This window comes from Emys orbicularis, chromosome 1, assembly GCF_028017835.1.
Source record: "Emys orbicularis isolate rEmyOrb1 chromosome 1, rEmyOrb1.hap1, whole genome shotgun sequence".
Lineage (NCBI taxonomy): Eukaryota > Metazoa > Chordata > Testudines > Emydidae > Emys > Emys orbicularis.
In genome coordinates, this window is record NC_088683.1 from 322,496,143 (window position 1) to 322,519,020 (window position 22,878).

The 22,878-nt window shown below is 40.9% G+C and overlaps 1 protein-coding gene across 1 annotated transcript in view; it reads left to right on the forward strand.

The window, feature by feature from the left end:
* The first annotated feature begins 728 nt into the window (after positions 1 to 728).
* The window catches only part of UBL3 (ubiquitin like 3), a 77,564-nt gene continuing 55,414 nt past the window's right edge, over positions 729 to 22,878 (forward strand). Inside the window, exon 1 of the mRNA XM_065404090.1 lies at positions 729 to 1,499. Within this exon, the coding sequence (XP_065260162.1) occupies positions 1,473 to 1,499 (27 nt within the window). The 5' untranslated portion in view covers positions 729 to 1,472. The remainder of the gene's footprint in view (positions 1,500 to 22,878) is intronic.

Below are 22,878 nucleotides of genomic sequence, written 5' to 3' on the forward strand. Positions count from 1 at the left end.
TGTCTTATTCTCACCCTACATTGTAACACCTCATCACTTTCAGTGGCGGTCTCTTAGGTTGGTGCCTGGCCCCCAGGGCTGGGCCAAGCTCACAGAAGTTGCACTACAAACACTGAGTGAAATCCAGGCTGAGGACTTTGGAAAACTACATCTGCTTGCGGCCCAGCTGGGTCTGTAAGGAGTTCAGGGAATTGGGTGGCCTGATAGTGCCAAGCTCTGCAAGTGGCCCAGCTTCCAGACAGAGGCTTTGGGGAGCAGGGTGATCATTGGGACTGCAGCCCCTGCTGCTGGCAGGGAGGGGCCCTTGGGAAGTGTGGGGGCTCCTAGGCCGGCAGCCCCTTGGGAAGTGTGGGCCCCCCTGAGCCTGCAGCCCCCTGGCGAAATGTGGGCGAGGCGCCAGTCCCTGCTGGGCCCCTGTGTGCTCCCCCGTGACAACAAGGCCAGCGCAGCAAGATGCCGCTCCCCAGCCCCAGCCCCGCCAGCGGCCCGTTGCCAGCCCTAGCAACCGTTGCTGAGGGAGGGCGGCGCTCGACTATCCGGGCTGTTCGTTCCCGAGGCTTCCCCCGCTCCGCGGCCTACAATCCCCATGGTGCCCCGCGGGGGCTGCCGTACGTGACGCACGGGGGGGGCGGGGCTCGTCTCTCCCCTGCCGTGTCCCCTTCCCTCGGCTCGCTGGGCGCCATGTTGGCTTGAGAGGAAGATGACAGGCGGCGGCTGCGGGCGCGGGGCAGAGAGCGGATCGCAGTGAGACGAGACGAGACAGGGCAGCCAGCCCGGCACTAGGGTCCCCGCCGGGCCGCTGAGGGAGCCGTTGGAGGGGGGCCTGGGGAGGCGGCGGCGGCGATGAGAGCAGAGACCTGAGGCTGCTGCGGGCTGGAGGCGGCTGCCGTTTAAATCCCCCTTGAGGCGCTGCCGCTCCCGGAGCGGTGTGGGGGAGGGCACCCCGGGCAGGGGAGAGACGCTGCCCTTCTCCCTCGCCCGCAGACACCGCGCAGGGTGGTCAGCCCCCGCCCCCGGCACCCTCCCCGCCTCCTGGGAGGACACAAACTTCAGCCGCTCGCTCCGGCCCCCGGAAGGTCGCCCAGCCTGTCTGGGTCGCCCGCTTTAATGAGGAGGTGACTTGGGCGCAGAGCTATCCCGTGAATCATCCCGTCATTATCGGTCTGGGCTGGAAAAGGAAGAAAAACCCCCGCACGCAATTCATGTCACTGTAGAGCCCTGCCTGGTCCACCTGGCACCGCTGCTGCTGACAAGGATCTGCTGCCATCTCCGGGCTGCTGCTGTGCCCGCTGGAGACCGGCTCCTCTTGGATATTTCCCCCTCAACAAACAGCCTCCTCTCTGCATATCAAACACTCACAGTAACATTGAACTTACTGCCGCCGAACCGCGCGCGGATCCCTTGCTGTGCGAGCTTGGTATTATTATTTTTTTAAAAAAAGTTGTTTTAAACCACCAGAGTATAACAGCAAGATGTCCAGCAGTGTCCCAGCTGACATGGTAAGTACCATGCGCCTTATTTGTTGTCGTTACTACGGACATTGGTTGACAGTCTGTTGGGCGTGTGTTTGGGAGGTGAAGACGGAAAAAGAGAGGGGTTCCGCAAAGAGGGTTTGCAGAAAATGACACCCCTGTCCCGTAACGAGAGGGACAAAAAGTTCTAGCCCCCCCCCCCATACGTCCAGATGCTGCTTTGATTTTTCGTAAGGGAATCGGGGAGCTGCAGTGTCGTCTTGTATGTAGTAAGGCAACTCGGAGAGGTATTCGTCCTTACTTACATCAGTGAAGCTGTATTGTTTAACTCTGTGAAGCATTTTGGATTATAATGTGTGAGGGAGATGCTATACAAAATAAAACTGTACCGGAAACCATTTGTGTGCAAACCATAGCATGTTGGAAAGCGTTTATCCCCCAGAACCAGCTGAAATTCGGCCCCATCCTCTCTTCTCCCCCCCCCCCCGCCGGCTTCCCACCAACACTTTGGCATCTAGCATTGATAGGGAGGTAATCTCTTCACTTGATACACGTCAACAGGAAAAAACTCTCACATCTATTTACACAATAGGATCTCTTGTGTACTAGCTGCAATACTGACATTTTTCAAGGGCAGTTGTATTTCTTTTAGTGAACTGTACTTCGACCAGTATAGTTTTTTGTTGAGCCCTCGTTGGACCTGCCAGATCAATACATTTAAAACCAGAAAGGTGTATATATGGGCATATTCTGGTGCTTGGGGGGGAGGGGGGGGAGTTCTTGCACTAGTCTTTCAGGTCTGCTAATTAATCTATTTGCAGCATGAATTTTCTGATGTTATATATTGAAAGAAGCTGTTAATATATTTGGATATGTTACCTCTTTATTCTTACAGCAAAACTCTTCCATATATCACTTCATTCTTCATATTTCAAGGTGATTGGTGGTGACTTTGTCTTACAGCAGAAGACATGTCCATGCTTCTGTCATTTGGTGTGAAATTTTGCCTTCATAACCTAGTACTGTAGAAAGAATGTATAGATGGATAGCCCTTGTTTCAGGCATAGTAGATATGCAGTTAATGATGCATATTCATGCTAATCAGGTTGTTGGAATAGTGGTACCATTTGGGAGCTTACTTTCATTGTTTCTTGCAGAGTTCATTTTGGCTGCTGTAGAAAAACTACATTTTTGCCCAAAAAAGGGAAGTAATAAAATAGCCATTGACATTTTAAAAAATCATTTATGGGCTTTTTTTCTCTCTCAAATATATTCTGTATATTATGACTTGGAGGATGGGGGGACTGTTGTCTCTGAGTCTGAATCCTTTCCACTATAATTTTCAGTCATAATATTATTTAGTGTATGTTTCCTTCCAGGGTCTCCTTAGCCCTGAGGATACGCTGAATAGTCTTTCCTCTTCCCCTCCCTGACTAATGCGTCATATCACAGCAAATCTAACTCTAGCTGTGGAGGGCTGGATACAAATCCCTTAGCATTGCTTTTGAAATTGGCTGTAGGGGTCTCTAGACAGCAACAAGAAGCATTCGTCTCTCCCCTTTCCATGAGCTGAGCAAATTGCCCCTCCACAGTACTCCTGGACCCTACCTACTTGGTAATCATTGTGCTGTCACTAGACTTCTTGTGCTGAAGACTCGATTTTATATCAATGTACACATTTAAATGATAGAAATAAAAATATTTTAGCTATAAAAACTGTTCTATCTTTTAAAAGTAGTAATTATTCTGATGCCATATTGGCACATTGCTAGTAGTAAAATCTAGGCCTAAAGATATGCCATTTGTTCATAATCAAGAAGATAGTTAGTAGTAGTGATTTTTTGGATATATAGGGATGAAATATCAAATGATAACATCAGTATCCATTCATTTTAACTGAGGGTATAAATTCATGCTGGCTTTTTTAGGACCATTTCGATAGGTTTCTGCATTTTTTTTAGCTGCAGTTGTCTTGTCTTAGAAGGCTTGTGGCATATACACTGTGGAAACTCGGGGTATTAAGTATAGATAAATTGTTAGAAGGAACATGGGGATATTCATTCTTAGGGCTTGTCTACACTGGAACTTTACAGCGCTGCAACTTTCTCGCTCGGGTGTGAAAAAACACCGCGCTGAGCGCAGCAAGTTTCAGCACTGTAAAGCGCCAGTATAGACAGTGCACCAGCACTGGTAGTCATGCTCCTCGTGGAGGTGGGTTTTTTTAGAGTGCTGGGAGAGCTCTCTCCCAGTGCTCTGCCGCGACTACACAAGCCACGTTAAAGCACTGCTGCGGCAGCGCTTTAACGTTGCCAGTGTAGACTAGCCCTTAGTCTCCTATTATCAACAACCTCCTCACTCCAAAAGCTCACATTTTCTAGTAATTGCTGTTTAAAGTGATTGTTCCTAAAAGAGAAACATTTATCAGGCTGTCACCTTGTTTATGTTTGTATTTACTGTAGAGTCTTGGTAATTTGCATTTCCCTAATCCACCCACTCCATAATTTGTATGCACAAGCAGTGGTCTTTTCCCCAGTTCTCAAGGATTTAATAGTAGTCTAGAGAGATGTCATATTACTAAAATTCATCACATTTACAAAACCTGTTACAAAACACTGAAGTATTATAATAAATAATTAAAGCTAAACTGTATTTGTGAGATAAACGATTTAGTATCTGCTTTTTATTATTTTAATTGCTACTTTGCAAAATGTAGTAATTTGCAATAGCTCTTCCTATCAGTGGAAATTAGCAATGTTCTGTGTGTGTATATATTCTGAATTTATATAAATCTATGAAAACTGTACAGAATTTTTTGGCTAGTACAGTATTTGAATATGCGCAAAGCTTTGACCTCTTTCTCTTCAGTCACATGTTTGATTGACTTCCTCTAGAATTAGTCTCTTTTTATGGGGCTAAACATTTCAACACATCAGTCCTAAGTGATTAACATACTAATTCTTTATCATTTGCATTCCATTAACAAAGTAGATTATGACACACCACATTCCAAACATTGTTTTATAAGTATGTGTTTCGCTACTACTGTAGCAATACATGCTACTTAAAGGTTAAGGCTCCAGTTCTTCAATGAAACCTGCTAGTGTTGACCTATGTGGCGTTTCATCAACTTAATTAGGACTCTAGACATGTGTAGGGGTCAGTGGTAGCAGATTGTATTGCAGGACTAGAGCCTAATTTTGTTTGTTTGTTTTTTTCTCATAGTTCCCTGTTGTAGTAAAAGAATATTGGGGGTGGCAGTGACCATATGGATCACCTCTGACTATTTCAAACATTTTCACCAGAAAATTGGCCAGTTTTGCCATGCAGTAGTGGTTGGAAATAGATTGTAGATAACAGGTGATCTGTTTGCAAGTCCATATTTCTTCAATAAAAATAAAAAGGCACTAAGTGGTTTGTGGATTCATGTAGTTAATTTGACTCTACTCTTTCGACTTAATGAAAATATTTAATAGTTTTCTGTTTGAGTTTTGCTATAAGCATAGTTGATTGTTTCAGCACAAGCTACTAAAAATGGGCTCAACACAGAAGCTATTACTTAAATGAGTAATTCCAGGGATTTCAGTGGGACTGTCACGTGAACCTTGCAGGGCTGTGTCCATGTATCTTATACTGTTACGACACTCTTCCTTACAAATGTAATTTCTTTTTGAGGACTTCCATCTTTGAAAAGCACCTTTTATGGCTTAGTGTCAAACTGAGTCCTTCCTGCACCTTCAGACATTACTTAGAGCATGAACAAGACTCTGTCACCTCTGCATATCCCGGGCCATGCTTTGCAAGGCTTCTGTGTTGTTAAGTCCCATACATTTCTCTCTCTGAGTAATGTTCGAGGGAAATATTCTTTTTGTTGACCCCTTTTGCATGGGCACCATGTAAACAATAAAACATTTTAAAATTAGGAATTTATAGACTATATTAAATTATTTTATACCATCTGTTTGAGTCCATGTACTAAGACTTGAGCAAAAGACATGGTGTGTGGAATGCCTATTTTTAGTAAAACGTAATTAGCATCTCTCCTGCTAGGCACTTAACAGACACAAGACAGGTGCTTTTCGGGCAGAAACCCTATAATCTAAATGGGTAATGAGGACAGTGGACAAAAGAAGGGAAACAACAACAACAACAAAAACCTTACTCCAAACTTATTCCACAGTTTTTGAAGGGGTTTATATGTGTGCCTGTACAAGCTATTTCAGGAAGTTAAAAGTAGGTAGAAGGTGGGTGGCCTAGTGTATACTGGCACCTGTGAAGTGTGATTTCATGAGAGACTTGATGGAGAAAACCAGACAGGGATATGGCCTCAGGCAGATATGGGGCAGCCTGAAAGAAGGTGCAGTAGGAGAGTGGAAGAAGAACCTGAAGAAGTAGTTGTGTTGCAGTTAAGTTTCAGTATCCATCAACCAGTTTAAAAAAATTCTAAATATAAGAATACTCAAGGAGAATATCAACATAATATATTGGAAATAAAGTAGCTAAACATATTTGATTTTATTCATAGCATTTCATTTATGGGGACAAAATTCAAAAAGTGGTGCATCTTTGTCTTCTTACCTTATTTATTTTAGTTACCCTTCCTCCTTTTACTTTTCGTAGGCTTTGTGACAGAATCTGAAATAACTTTTCTTATTTTTTAAACTGATTAGATATCAAGTTGACTGTGTTAACTTTATCAAGGAGAGCTTGAGGGAGTGACTAATAAATGCTAAAATGTTATTTCTGTGCATTTTACATCCCCTTCTCCAGTCTGAAGAGTTTAAATATTTATTCATGGTATACTGTGTTCTGTATTTAATTGTAATACGTTATCCAGTTTACAGCCAGGAAGCATTTGGTTATTCTTTCTTTCCTGATACAGAAGAGAGTGAAACAGATCATAGTGTATCATTTCCTGTGTTGTTGTCATCTTCCTTTTTTTACTGCCCCCCTTCCCCCCTTTTTTTGTTTGTGTGTGTTGGGGGGGGGGGTGTGGGAGGGGATCAGGATGAAGAAAGCTCCTTTTCTGACTCCCTATATGTTGAACCAGGGTATGTAACATATTGCAGTGCTGTTTTACAGGGACAAGACATTTCTCCCTGCCTGTCTTCCCACACTCTCCTGTTACCTGCAGCTGTGATCAGGGCCAAACATGCTCAAAGCTGATGTCACATATATATTAAGCAACCTCTAAAATTATTTGAAAATATTCATACATTCCCCCCGCCCAACAAACAAAACAGAACAACCCATGTATCTAACCAGGTGTACCAATCATTATTATGATCATTCGTTTGTATACAGGGCATTGTGTACTCCGTGGCAGAATAGGACCAAATTCCACAGTACCCATCCATAACTTTTAGGCAGTGTTACTTTACTCTTTTGCAATAAAATGCCCCATATCTTATTCCCCTACACAAACACAGATCTGTCTCTCATAGTTGAAAATACTCAAATGTAAAATTTATCAATGGTTATTTTTGAAGATGAGGTTTTTTTGCCATTCTCTCCAGGTGGCCCAGCTCCTCTCCCTGGGCCTTGGCTCCTATGTTGTTGTTCAAGTTGTTTGGCACAGAACTTGCTTCCACCATTGTGCAAAGAACTGACAGGGCTTATAGTCTGCTTCACTGGGACATTTCCTCCTGGCCTTGGCTGCTGTACTGTTTTCCAGGCAAGCTAAGTCATCAGCCTATTTTCTGGTTCCCCCTGTTTCCTGGCTGCAAGCTGGACTCCAGTTCTTGCTCTCCAGCTCCCCGTTGTCTAGTTCCATGAAACAGCGCAGGGAGCACACACTATAATCCAATTAATTTCCCATTTTGGGAATGCTGGGGAGCCAGAGGCAACTGCTGGTAGGTCCTGGAAAGACTGAGAGACGGAAAACAAAAGCTGGGCACCTGGCTCTAGCAAAATGATGAATTCTACAGCAACAAATGTTGAATTTTGGATCTCAAAAAATAGCCAAATTCTGCAGCTCTGGAGTCCACAGGGCTCTGGGCTATTGTTTTAGTCTGTGTGCAAACTCAGGCAGGTAAGTGTTGATGCTTTCAAGGTTTTTTCCATGATCACTATGATTATATATATAAAGCTTAGATTCTGGAGCACAGCTCTGTGAAAGGGGTGAAATCTGAGGCTATGGAATGTGGAATACGTGGGGCCTACTTGCATATACACTTATATCCAGATTTTGTCTGTTTCTATGTTTAAATAAGTTTTAGAGTGTAAGGTTTGAGGGCTGGAACTATTTTTTCATATATGCTTGTACAGTGCACAGCACAATGGTATTCCAGTCCTGTCTGCACCCATTGAGCACTACTGTAAGATAAATGCTAGAAATAATTTGGAGAAACAGTGGAACTGACTATATGCAAAGTGCTGTCAAATACACAAAGTAAATAATCTGAAAAAATAGTGATGTTGCAACAACAACAACAAAAATCCCAAATCCCAAAAATAAAACCTGTTTTTCCCCACAGAGAAACCCAGCCCCTGGGTCTTAGAGAATTTTTTCTGTTTTTTTTTTTTTTTAACTTCTAACCTTCTTTCTCACTCTGAAGAATTTACATTATTCTTGGGAGGGTGGTCTTGCAAGATTCTAGACACTTCTGGAAAGTTCTGGGTAATCTTGATGGTTCTGTATATAGCTGGCTGGCTCATCTTATTTTTCAGTCTTCTATCTGCACGATTGCATTCACTAGATATTGGCTATTTATTCTAAATTTAGTAACAGTGAAAACTTTTGATTCCATCATTGTCATCTAATCCTAGCCATGATGCTGACTTAAATCTAAATTTCAGACCTTTTAGCACGTCTTCAGCTTAGTTTTGGAGTAGTCTCTGGTTTTGGCAGCCAAAAATTGGCAAAGAGCAATCTATGACTATGCTATAACAACAACTTGCATTTGATAGGAGTTGCAACCTCTTAGTATGCTAACCACCTCCAGGGTAGCACAAAATGAGCAATTTAAAGAAATGGCTGAAGCATTTTGGCCTGGATATACTTCCCCAAACAAATTTAAAATGACAGGTCCACCACTAGATGCTGCTTGTGATGAAAATGAAGAAATAGTGAAGGAAAAAATTAAAGAACGAACACTTAAACTTGTAAGGATTGTTGGTCAAATATGAGAAAATTCCTGAAATTGTCTCTATGCAGCCAAATGCATTCCTAGTTAATGTTATTGATTCTACATCAGAAAAGAAAATTTGGAGAATAATATTGCCGAAGGGGCCTTCCAAGAATGTTGGTAAAATTGTGCCAAGGATATCTTTATTTGTTATGCCAATGGGAAAAAAATGAGACCTTCTCTGTTGTAGTAATTCTAAACTTCTGATGTATAAGTCTTCAGAAATATTTAAACCTTGTTAAAGAAGTAACATCGAACTGTCCTAAAGCATGGAGTGAAAATTCAAATATTCTTTGACAGCCACTGTCAGTTTCAGGGTTGGTTGGGTGGTTGGTTGCTTGACAGACAGAGGAGGATTGATATGCTCTAGTTTGACAATTGCAGTCAGTGGAATCCATTGGCAGGTTCTCTCTAAACTTGCATCTAGTAATCATCATAGATGTGTTTGAAATTTGCACTAAAAAGGAAGAGGGCGTTGATCAAAACATACTATAAATTTTCTCCAAAAAGAGTCTCCACAGAGAGCCGCTAAACTTATAAAAGCATCTGAAAGAGGAGGGAACTTGACACGTTGTCCCTCGGTCCGCGCCACTTCCAGCAGCTCCCGTTGGCCTGGAGCAGCGAACTGCGGCCACTGGGAGCCGCGATCGGCCGAACCTGCGGACGCAGCAGGTACACAAACCGGCCCGGCCCGCTAGGGGCTTTCCCTGCACAAGCGGCGGAACAAGTTTGGGAACCACTGAGTTAATCAATTATGCTTTTCAGAGCTGTGGTATAACTTTAAGATGCTGATGGTGTGTTGAGCTTGATTAGTTATCCAACAATACCTATTTCCTTGTTACCCTAATGAACCATCAGCAGAGCACTTCAGTTATTTTAGAACTGTGGCATTTATTTAAAAAAAAAAAAAAAAAAGGTTTATACTTTCCAAAGGAGCTTAAGTACCAGGTTATATTGGCTCAGATATTCTTTTTGTAGCATTATGTATTGTATCATGAGTGACTGAGAATGGCTAATAATGAGCTATACAGTATCAAAAAGGTTTAAAATACTGGATGTAATAGGTTTTATTACACATCGGTACTTGGATTGGCCGGTGGCATGAATGTGACTATGTTTGGAATAATGTTCAGTGACTTTAGCTGATGTACAGTGTACTAATAAGGGTTGAAGTTTGTATGTCATCTTGGTGCTATACATTTTTAGTTTTAGTCTTTACAAAGAAGAATTATGCAGAGTAATTAATAGCTGTTGTGAAATCAGGGCGGATAAAAATCAATGATTTAAAAAAACCCAAAAAACTGTTTTGTTTTTGTTTTTTTAATTGAAATCTGATATTTTGGATTTTTTTGATAAAATGCATCCAGCAATCATCCCTCCATAATGCCAACTATAATAAACTTCAGAGCTAAGGATGAACCATTCAAGAAATATATGTTTGCTGGTGATGTTTTAAAGAAAGTCATACTAGTGAACTGGTGAAAGTCACTTAAACACTTGGATTCAGAGACTGTTGAAGTGATAATCTCACTTTTAACAGCAGTAGCTTCTTCTGCCGGTGCAGAAAGAATATTTTCTTCCTTTGGACTAATTCATTCCAATTGAAAAATGGTTTGGGACCTGAAAAAGCAGGAAAGCTTGTTTTTCTCTTCCAGATTATGAATAAACAGGGAAATGAAGGTGAATATGACTGAGTTTGCTGCAGAACCTAATATTTTAAGTTTCTCATGTTGACCTGGCTGACATAGTCGATTTAATTTTTGTTTTTTTAAATAAATAATTTAACTATTTTAGTTAAAAAACAAACCAGATTTTAAAAAACTTGAATGTTTAACTGAATTCAAAAATTCATATGCTTATTTTGTTAAAATATTATATGTTTGCTGTTGAAGAAAAAAATCCAGAATACATAACATTGCTGTTTTAGTTATATAAAACAATTTAAATGTCTGTCTGGTGATGTTCTCTTCCTAATACAGCATGGCAAAAAATTCTCCAGATATTAATGATTAACCTGTTGAATTGGAGATATTTATGATGTCACTGGGAGGTGAACTATCTGCTTCAATTACCTTTGGTAAATGAAATAACCAAACAATCATTAATTTTCTGATATAGCTGTAAAACTAATCTGAAAAGTTTTCAAAATAAATCACTTAAAAATGTATAGTGTGTACCTTCTAAAAATGAAACCTACATCTATCTCTGAGTTGTGAAGAATAAGTATTAAGGTTATAACAACCAACAAGAATGCACTTTTATGTAGAAATCCATGATTAAATTGAGTCTTCCTGACTAGTGATTTAAATCATGATTTAAATTAATTTGATTTAAATCAAATCCACCCTGTGTAAAACATAATAAAGCAAATATAATTTTCATTTGTGAAAACTGAATTATTGATGTAAATGGACACATAATTACATTTCTTATTGGACTTACATAGTTATGCATGTTGTCTTAATCTTTACAGTTTAAGGTAAATCATTATATGGGGACTTGTCTGTATTTGTATATACGATACTTATATGCAGCTTTTCTTTTTTCTTTTTACAACAATACCAAGACTAGTTGCAAAAATATTTCAAATTTTGATTAATCAAGTTTTTTTTAATGAGAAAGGTAGACAATTGTGAACTCTTTTTATCTTGCTAATAATGAAAATATTGGAACAGAATTGAAAATATGTAAAAGAATTGGTGACTCTCTACAGTTGTATTGCAAGAGGTGAGCTGGTAATATTACTACCTATGTACCTAAAATGAAAGTACTTTTATATGCTATTTGCAGTCATCCTCTGAAAAAAGAACAGTATATTATTATAGGTAGGGCTGGTAGTGCTGTCTGTTACTAAGGTTACCTGATACTTCCCATTTCGTTCAGTCGTTTATAACTTTACTACCATGTTTGCCTTAGGCTTTGTATTTTTATGGAAAACTTCAGCCAAAACAATTAAGCCATTTCAGAGAACTAGGTTAGAGAAAAATTGTTTTGACCATGTTAAAAAAATTCCAGTAATCTTTTTTGAAAACCACTAGTGTCCCCATGCTTTGGAGCAGGGATTTGAAATTTTGGCAGGGAGTTGACCTTTGTGTCAGTGATGTGCCTTTGCCATCCCTGTAAAAATCCACCCAAATTTGTCATGCTCAGTACAGATTTAATAGAGCTTTGCAGCTAAATTCTTCAAAGATTCCAACCACACCAAGCATGCTGTAGTCCAGGTTTGCAGCAACCCAGAATCTTCTTAGTTCAGGTACTATTTCTTTGCTATATCTTTACTTTTATAAAGACAACCTGCCCTATACATGGATTATAAGCTGATCACTGATCAGTCCTTCTATCTGCATGTATGTTATTTTGTGTGTGCTTGATTATATAAATTGGGTTTGAAGTTGTAAAAGTGTGGGACTAAGAATTCTGGGTAGAGCTGAGCCAGGCATAGGCAAGTTAGGTACTTACAGACTTTCTCAGTTGGTTCTGCCACTTCGCATTAGTCCGACCTTCAAACACTTTTGCTAGTCTTGGGCATCTTCTGAGCAGAGACAGACAATTGTGACCAATTACTATATGTAGTAGCTTTATGATTGTAATAACCCACCATTTGGGATTAGCTTGAAATCAACTAATTTGTTTAATTTGTGACCTGAATGAGATCTATACTTTGACCTTTCATCTCTGAAGATGTGTAGGCATTAACCAACTACCCTTCACAGCCATGGCGTATATTTTTCAATATTAAAAGCCCATAAAATCATAAACAAATTAGGTCTTTATTGATGATAAACCTGCCATTAGGAGATGTTCATTTTCCCCTTAGCTCCCCCATCCTAAAAATTTAGTTTATGATCATATGAATGTCCTATTTTTCAGTGTATGAAAACAACTGAAAGGAAAAATGCTAAAATTCATAGACATGAGAGAGGAAAGGAAGAGTAGTAACCATAAAGAGTAATTTCTGGATGGTTGTGTGTGGTGGACTGTTTGTATATATTTTTGGCCCTTTTTATCCTTTTTAATACTGAAGATACTTTCAAATACCTTGTCATGTCTGAGCAGCAATGAGCTCTATGTCAGTGACTCTCAACCTTTCCAGACTACTGTACCCCTTTCAGGAGTTTGACTTGTCTGGTGTACCCCCAAGTTTTACCTCACTTAAAAACTACTTGCTTATAAAATCGGACAAGTGTCAGAGCACACTATTACTGAAAAATTGCTTACTTTCTCGATTTTTACCATAAAATTATAAAATCAATTAGAATATAAATATTGTACTTACATGTCAGTGTATAGTATATAGAGCAGTATAAACAAGTCATTGTATGAAATTTTAGTTTCTACTGACATCGCTAGTGCTTTTTATGTAGCCTGTTGTTAAATATCTAAACGAGTTGATGTACCCTCTGGAAGACATCTGAGTACCCCCAGGGGTATACATACCCCTGGTTGAGAACCTCTTTCCTGTGTTATTGAATGGGTATACTTGGCTCTGCCTCAGCATGTGGGAGATGGATTTAATGACCTCTCAAGGTCCCTTCCAGCTCCTCATTTCTATGATTCTATGAAAGACTGAAAATAAAACATTACAGATATTATTTACATGTTACTGCACCCAGAGTTTTTTTTGTTTTGTTTTTTGCACTGAGTAGATATTTTATAATAAAATACTGAAACATGTTCTAAGAAATATGGTACTTTCCCCCCAGGAGAACCAAGATTACTATTTATACCCTCTATCCCTGAAGGTCAGTTCAGGTTTGCTGTTATATAGGGGAAATTGGGAGGTCCTCCTGTAGTTAAGGTGGCATAGTAGTTTGTTATAACCCAATATTTGTATTGTGGCTCATAGCATGTATATGTTATTCATACAATTCTTGAGAGTTACACAAGTATTTAAAAATTGAAATTTATATCTTGAAAGAAAGGCAAGGCTACCTACTCTCTGCCTGTTAACTTTGGGGGTAAAGCAAGTTGGCTGTTTTTAGCTGTACACTGGGTACTCTGTTAGGAACAGTAATAGCCAGCTTCAGAGTGTCTGAAACTCTGAATGTCGGCCAACCAGCCATAGAATTGTAGGACTGGAGGGGACCTTGAGTGGTCTTCTAGTCCAGTCCCCTGCACTCAAGGCAGGATTAGTTTTATCAATGACAGGTGTTTGTCTAACCTGCTCTTAAAATTCTCCAATGACAGAGATTCCACAACCTCCCTAGGCAATTTATTCCAGTGCTTAATTACCCTGGTAGTTAAGAAGTTTTTCCTTATGTCCATCCTAAACCACGCTTGATGCAATTTAAGCCCATTGTTTTTTCTCCTATCCTGAGAGGTTAAAGAGAACAATTTTTCTCCCCCCTCCTTGTAAGAACCTTTTATGTACCTGAAAACTGTTATCATGTCCCCCCTCAGTCTTTTCTTCTCCAGACTAAACAAATCTAATTATTTCAATCTTCCTTCATAGATCACGTTTTGTAGATCTTTAATAATTTTTGTTGCTCTCCTCTGGACTTTTTCCTCATTTGTCCACATCTTTCCTGAAATATGTCACCTAGAACTGGACACAATACCAGTTGAGGCCTAATCAGCACGGAGTACAGCGGAAGAATTACTTCTCGTGTCTTGCTTACAACACTCCCGTTAATACATCCCAGAATGATGTTTGGTTTTTTTTGCAACAGTGTTATACTGTTGACTCATCTTTAGCTTATGATCCACTATGACTAAGACTGTGAGTTTGTCATGAAGGTCACGGAAGTCATGGATTCTGTGACTTTCCGGGACCTCTGTGACTTCTGCAGTGGCTGGTGCAGCTGGCCCGGGTGCCGCATGAGCAATTCAGTCAGCCCCTGAGCCAACCGCACCGGCCACTGCTTGGGCAGTCTTGGGCCACTGTGCCCCTTCCCTCCAGCAGCAGCAGGAGTTTGGGTGTGGGAGGGGGCTCAGGGCTGGGGGTTGGGGTGCGGGAGGGGGTGAGGGTTCTGGGCAGTGCTTACCTTGGAGGGTGGGGGGCTCCCTGGAAGTGGCTACATCCCTCGGCTCCTAGGTGGAGGTGTGGCCAGGGAGCACTGTGCGCTGCCTCCTCCTGAAGGCCCTGCCCCCGCAGCTCCCATTGCCTTGGTTCCTAGCCAATAAGAGCTGTGGAGCCAGTGCGCAGGGCAGAGGCAGCGCGCAGAACCCCCTGGCTGTGCCTCCGCCTAGGAGCCAAGGGAGAGGGATGTTGCTGCTTCCGGGGAGGCACAAAGCCGGGTAAGGAGCCTGCCACCCCTGCCAATTCCCCCTCCCCAGCACCAGCGGGGGTTCCGGGACGCGTGCCCCCGGGGCCGCCCCCCCAGCACCCACGGCTCTCCCCAGCACCTGCAGCAACCCCAGGGCCGCCCCCCCCCCCCCCCGATTTAGTCAGGGGTATATAGTACAAGTCATGGACAGGTGGTGGATGGACAATTTAGCACCAGATTACAAAAATGTAACAGATTTTACCATGTTGAGTAAAATGGTTAAGTTCTGAACCTTGGTGGAAAATAGTCTTATTAAAAGTACCAGGAGTTTAAGCATAATGTCAATCAGAATTTTAGGGGAATGTTGTTTATTATGCATGTCTTTATAAACTACTAAAGTTTGCAATACTGTTTAATTTCTTGTAATGTATTTTTTCTGTGCCAAAGATGGAATTGGTAAACTGTTATCTTGTTACTGTAGTTATATCAAAAATAAGGTTCAAGGCAGCAGTTACAGAAACTCTCTGCTAAAAGGCTAAGAATACAGATTGTGACATTTTATGTGGAATGTCACTCTAAGGGCTGTTGGCTTAGTTTTGTTTCTGTTTTATTGTTGATCACTTTGATATCTATTTTCTAGAAACGGAACCATTATTGTAAAGGGCTTTATGGCACCTGAAATTTATGTAAAGTGAATTGCAGCAATAGTGAAGCCCACTACTACAGCTAGTAGATTTTCAAGCCCTTGAATACATTACGTAAAAGAGATGATACTTTTATTTCTATTCTACTAAAGAAAATATAATGGATATAAAATACAACAAGGTAATATATAATATGTATAAGACAATTCGCTGTCCCATCACTTAAAAGGCAGCCCCTATCAGGGTGGAATATGACTGTGTTGCTGGAACAGAATGGCTAGCTGGCATTGTTGGGTTTTTTCTGTTTTTGGATGGAGGTGGAGGTGAAGGAATGTAATATTAAAAGCAATTAAGTCTTCCATTTTGGTATACATTTCTTCAAACTGTACCCAGAAACCTGACAATGACATGGTGGATCACCATGAAGTCCAAAGAGTTTTTAAATTTGATATTGTGCTAGTGGATATAAGATTTTTATATTGTGATTTATAAAGGCGAGGAGCTGTGTGTTACTCCCTTAAATCCTCTAAAAATCCCAGTCTTGGCTTACTTTTGCATACAATTTTTAATTTGTAAAAAGTAAAAGTAAATGGTAAATTTCTAGAGACCTTTGACTGCATCTATTAAATACACATTACCACTTCTGAGATTCGATCAGTAAGAGAAGCTGGGAAAAGACAGCAAAAATAGCATTTGATAGTAAAATGCTTGCTTGCATCAACAGATACAAACTTGTGTAATGAAGTACATAGCTCTAATTTGTTATTGATTGCCACCAAAAAGCTAGCTGTTGAAAACATTTTTGGTTGGCAACTAGGTCCTGTTGAACTGGCAGACCACATTGCAAGTGGGCATGATACTGCCCTACCAGATGAGCATTAGTGAAGGCATGCTAGAGAACTAATACTCCTGAGGGCATTCTGCGCCAAAACATTGTAATTCTACGCACAAGATTTTAAAATTTTGCAAATTGTACTTGTCAGATAAATGTGGAGGCTGCAGCATGGTATTGGGGAGCACAGGCCACTGGCTGCACAGAGGTGGGAGATCACTGTGCAGCTGCTTCCCCCTTCCCCACCCCCCTGGGGACACAGACTCAGCGGTGAGGCTGCATCCAACCCTGACACAGTGCAAGGGCTGGGCCTGCCCCTCCATGCCAAATGTACGAGGTGTGGGAGGCAGGCTCAGCAAGACAGGATCCAAATGTGGAGGGGCTGAGTGTGGGGGGATCCAGATGTGGGTTGAGAGGGTTCTGTGTGGGGCAATCGTTGTGGGCGGCTCAGTGGGGGATCCGGGTGCGGAGGTGATCTGGATGCACAGGGGCTTGTTGGGGGGTTCTGTGTGCAATGGTAATTGGACTCTGCAGCGAGGTCCAGGTGAAGGTGGTTGGGGCTCAGTGTGTGTGGGGGAGATAGGGCTCAGCGGGGGGGGGGGGGTGTCTGGGTTTGGGGGGCTCAGTAGGCAGTCCAGATGCTGGGGGAGTGGGGCTCAGTGGGGTGGGGATCCAGGTGCAACTGGTTGGGGCTCAGTTGGGTGGGGGTTCTGAGTGTAGGGGGGTGAGGCTCAGCAGGAGGGTCTGGGTATGAGGGGGTCTGGATGCACGGGGGTTGGGCGGATGGGGGAACAGCTCCTTGTACAGGGATCCCTCCCCATGCAGCTGAGGAGCAATGGGTGCAGGAAGCAGGGGAGATGGGGAGTTTGTAGAGCTTCCTGCAGTCGGGGGAGAAATCTGGAGGTGGGTCTGACCCGGATGGCATGCAGGGGAAGAGGAAGTCCCATCCTCACCAGCCCAGCCCAGATTAGCAGCTAAACTCTGCACAGGGTAGGAACCACCAGCCGGGTCTTCCCCAGTCCCGCCTCCTGCCCCACAGTGATTTATCTCTCTGCTGGCTGCCCTGGGCACCCGAAACATATTGCTGGGGAGGGTGGCATGACCGCTCTTGTGGCTTCCCTTTGCTTCCCCGCCAGAAAGTCATTTTTCTGTGGGGAAGCAAAGAAATCTGCGGGGGACATAAATTCTGTGCATGCTCAGTGGTGCAGAATTCCCTCAGGAGTAAATACTGCATAAACTTTGAGTTTGATTATTGGGATATATATTTCAGCTCAGGAATATTGAAATGATATCCTATGTAGAGTATTCCTATCCAGAATTAGGTGGATAGGCCATTGCTTCTCCAGCTCAGATGGATTAAATCCATAAATACTGTAGCCTCCTATATGCTTGCAAAGTGACTTTTAGATTCTGGTAATACGGTAGGTTTTTGTAGAGGAATGAGAGTCACTTTGTGTGTTAAGTTAACCAATAGCTCTTTTCTTGCACCTTTTAAGGAATTTATAAAAACTTGGTATGCTTTCAATACAGCATATAAATAGATGGTTTTTTATCTACTCCGAAGGGATTATGGATTTTACTAAATGATCCATTATGGGAATGGTAACACTTAGTCTCATGGCTCACTTTCAGATGTTAGAAAAGAACTGGGAGTTAACACTTACAAATTGGAGTAGTGTGGAGTAAAATCTACAATATTAATCAGCTAGGAAGCAATTTGTATGTGACTTATTTTGAAACATAATTAAATTGATGTGGGATTAAGGGGAGGTGTGTGTGTGTTTATTTCAACTCACATTTAACTATTTGATTTAGCAATGAAAAATTGTGTAAACATGAATACCACACCTCTATATCATGGACGTGATACCACTAATGCTTGAAACATTTCCTCTGCTGCACTCTTTTCCTTTGATCTGTGCTTTCATCTCTTTCCACTTAAGTTTGGAACTGCTCCATGGAGTCTACCCGTGCTTAGAAATGTATGTTTTAAAATACTTTTATGTATTGTATGAGATTTACAATTATTTCTGCTGAATGCAAATCTGCTTATATTAAAAGCAAGATGTATGGAGTTTAAAGGTGCCTTGTAAACATTTTATTGTAAATCACGATGGTTTGATTATAGTAGGTTATGAATGCCCCAAATAAAGAGGACAAGAAATATATCAGCACACTTATAATTACTCCACTGACCTCTTTTTGATGTCAACATAACAAAGATTCTGTCACCCAGATGCAAAGGCTGGTTTAGGCTTAAGATGGATGACCTGGTTTGTGCTACTCTGGTGATGTCCTAAAGGCTGTTGAACAGTGCTGAAGCCTGGTGCATGTCAAGGGGCAAATACATTAACTTTCCCCAGTATTGTATATTTTAAAAGTTAGGAAACATTATGTTATACTGTAGCACTTGAGATTAATATTGAAGACTTAAAAACACCATGCAACATTGAATGGAGATGGTGGCACTTGTCTTATCTTCATAATAATCAGGTTTCAGCCCCTGGTATATGGCTTGATAGGTGTGGCATCACCACCAGAATGAATGCTGGGATATCATGAAGCTAGACAATGGGATCCATGGATGGAGGGAATGTGGAAAGTCAGCCTGTCAGATCTGAATAAGCAGTGTCCTGACATGCCCCTTTACCTTTTTTACTTGAGGCATAAGAAAATAACCCTGAAGTTTTATTTTTTTAATTTGCAAATTCTTTCTGTTGCTGGAAACTGATAGGTAGTAACACTCAGGGTAGGAGATACTCTCAACAAATGTACTTATCACACATTCTTATGTTTAGAATATACAGATGTTCAGTAGAATTCTAAACTGTAGTAAGATGAAGGACTATTTAAATATACAGTTCAGCTGAACATTGTAAAAGATTATGTTAAGAGACAGAAGCGAAGCCCAGTTTCATAACCTGTGCCACCATCTGTTAACTACACTACAAGCTTATGTTTCCTTTTGGAAGGGGTTTAGCCAGCTGTCAATTTTGGACTGCTGACTGGATGAGGTTATGCATTTAAGAACAACACAGGACTCACAGGAGGCTTTCTGTGAGTTGACAAAAAGCTTTTTCTGTTTTGATCTGAAATTCCTTTAATTTGTCTATGCTTTTTTTATATTCAGTCTTTGCGCAAATAAGAGGAATGTATTTGAAAATTTTCCTCTGCTGCGCTCCCTTCCTCTGGTCTATGCTTTCATCTTCTCCCACTAGGTTTGGAACCCCTCCACAGAGGGACTACCAATGCTTAGAGATGTACATTCCTCCTGAATTCTTTGTGAGGAATGTTGATGTGTTTTGTAGCTATAACTCAGAGTGCATTCGAATTCTATTGTCATGTAACCCAAGTAACATTTAGGTCAGTGGTTTTCAAACTTTTTAGGCTGTGTATCCCTTTCCGAATAATGTAGTCTACCACATACCCCCATCTGAGATAAGGTCATAATATATCTATGGTTAGATTGCCAAGTCTTACTAAATAAAATGTGTTGTCTCGTGCGTCCCCTGATGAGAGCTTGGGTACCCCATATTGAAAACCACTGATTTAGGTAATCTGTCTGACATTCTCCTTTCTTTCTGATCCATTGAGATGATGCAGCTTTTTGTAACTTTTAGCTAAGAGATAGCTGTGTCATTGTTTTAATTAGAGCTGTACAAATACTGATTTTTTTTTTTTGGTTCTCTGGCATTTAAAAAAAAAAAAGTCATTTTGGGTCGATCCCAACCAACATTTTTCAGACTTCTTGGCAAATTGAAATTCACTTTGTAGAAAAAATGTTCATTGGGCCAGAGAGAGAGAGAGAGAGAGAATGACTTTGTAGGTAGGTGGTTTGGACAGTCACCTGGGAGAGGGGATGAGAGTCTCTTCTCCAATTAATATTCAGGTATTTTATGTAAAGTGCAGCAGGTTTCAAAAGGAGATCTTGAGAGAGAGACACCCAGACTACCCTATAGGTTAATGGTTAGGGCAAGTTTCCACCCTAGAAAAGGGAATCAAACCTGAGTCTCCCACATCCCAGGTGAGTGCCCTGACTACCAAGCTATTTGGTGTAAGGGGCAGGGGCACAACTCCTCTTCCTCCAGTTTAGGTTTTCCTTCATTTACTTGTTCCTGGCTCTGTGCAGGTGGCTGGACTCGAGGTCCCTTCCAGCCCTATGATTTTGTGAATGGGGCAAACGTCCCCTTGTGAAAATCGAAACATTTAGATAATGCTGAAATGAACGTTTAGTCGTTTCTGAATCTTTTTCTCTTCTTTTTTAGACCGAAACAATTTGTCAAAATCAACATGAATTCGTGAAATTTTTCAGTTAACCCAAATCTGTGTTTTCTGCCCCTTTCAAAAGTTTCAGGCAAATTTTTTTGACCAACTTTGGTTGTAATACAGACTAGTGATGTTTATTGAAAATATACTTATTGAATGTTTACTTTGTTTAATTGCAGGGTTATAAACTGTCTAGCATTGACAAACTGAAACTGGCAGATATTGCAATTGATAAGCAACATTATTGGGGTGTTGAGATGAAGAGAACATTTGATATTAATTCTGCAAAAAGACAGGCAGTACATTATTATTGTAGGTCAGTTATATAATATAATTGCATTATTCTGCCATTCGTTGTGCAGTAAAAGTAGACTTTTATTTTTAAATTTGATATCAGTATTTTTTCTATAAAATTACTGAAAGCAGTTCAAGCTTACAGGTCTCCTTCTGACTGAGCATAACTTGAAATGTCTTTAATGTGGTCTTAAAAGTTGGTAAATCATTCTGCCATCTTCTACAGGAACTGTGCTCTGTTGAATCAGACTGTAAGACTTCAGTGAAATCTAGCAAAAATATTTTTAAGGGACTGGATGAGATAATGTATTGTATATTTACTCAGCTAGTTTTCCCTGGAAAACTCGGTGGATGTTGCAGAATATTGTACAGAATTGTGAGTTCTTCATCACTGGCAATTTTACCATTCTAGTAGCGGGCTTTCCCTGCTCCTTCAGGCAGGAACAGAATTGTCAATTGAAGGACTTAATTCCACCCTATGGAAAATCATCACTTCTTTCTGACTCCTAGCAGAGTTATCAGATGGGTCTGCAGATTCCTAGAGCACCGAAAAATTGTTAATTTACAGAGTTTATGGGGTTCAGGGATCTTTCTTAGTTCTGCCAAGCTTTATTTTCTGGGCTCCCCAGGAGAATAACATTTTATTTTGACAGGGCACTCATTCTGATCCACTCAATGTGGTAGATAAACCCACCAAAAAGAAGCAAAAAAGTAGGGCTGTTTTATTGATGTCTTATGGTCTCCTATAGTACTCGTTACCCTACTATGTACTGGTAAGTGCCTGAAATGCTTTGCTCTTCTAATCTCCTGCGTGGATGGGAAACTGCCCTGAAAATAAATTAAGCATTTTCTGCAGCCTCTGCTGCTGGTACATGTTTTGCATGGGCTACCTTCATGTGGCACTGTCTCAGCGTCAGAGGATCATTCTAGGAAGATCAAAGACCTCAAATTTACCCTTTAAAAAATTCTCCTTTGCCACAGTCTTGGACTCTCTGATGCCTCACTGAATGCTTGCAGCTACAGCTATACTAATTAACACTGATGCAAGACAGCACCTCTGAGGTCCTGACGAATGAAGAGCCAAGCCAAGCACTTAATGGTCCAGTTCAAATAACTGAGGGCAAATATCTTGATGAATGATTGGATAAAACCATAGTCTAAATTAAGGGGAAAAGTTCCATTTCTTTTCCCATCTAGCCTTCAGAGGAAGGACTACAAAAATTGATACAGAAGTAATACATCTTTTTGTCACGTCTTCTCCTTCCCCTGGACGATGACTTAGCATTAGTTACTGACAAACATGAAATAATACTAATATCAAATAAAATTAAAATTTCAAGTCAGAAACAAAGCTGTATGGAAACTCAGTTTGTAAGAGCTGGATGAGTTGATCAAATGGAAACCGCTTAGGCTAGGTAGGCTGTCAAAGATAAAACCAAAACTACATTTGTGAGCAGCCAAGTAATAGTCAGTGACCTATCTGAGAACACAAATTCGGACCTACGAGAATACAAATTCGGAATTTGGTCAGAATGCCAAAATCAGGCCAGGTGACTTTAATTTAAAAAAAAAAAAAAAAAAAAAAAAAATGCACTAGCTGCCTGGTTGATTGGGCAGAAGAAGCAAAATAAAAGAACTATTTTAAAAAATCAAATAATAATAAAAGGCTGCCAGCAAATCTCCAGATGTTTTACACTTCTTTGAAAATTGTAGCTGTTATAGTAAATTTCAGAGAGAACTGATAAGGGATTTAGGTAAATATAACTGTCTTGCATGTAATACTTGTTTGTCACAATATTTACCAGACAAAAGGAGACTCATGTATTTAGTTGCTTTTTTATTATTATTTCTGATGTCCCTGACAGTATTTACCAGACATTCTTCTTTCTGCTGGTACTGCTCTCTGGAGAGAAAAATCTAATGAGGCAAAAAGCTCATTGCTGCCCTTGAGTCATCCCTTGCAATAGGAATACTGGGTCCTGGCAGGAGATGACAGTAACAACAACACTAAGGAGCGCAAGATAAGGCAATGTGTGTTTT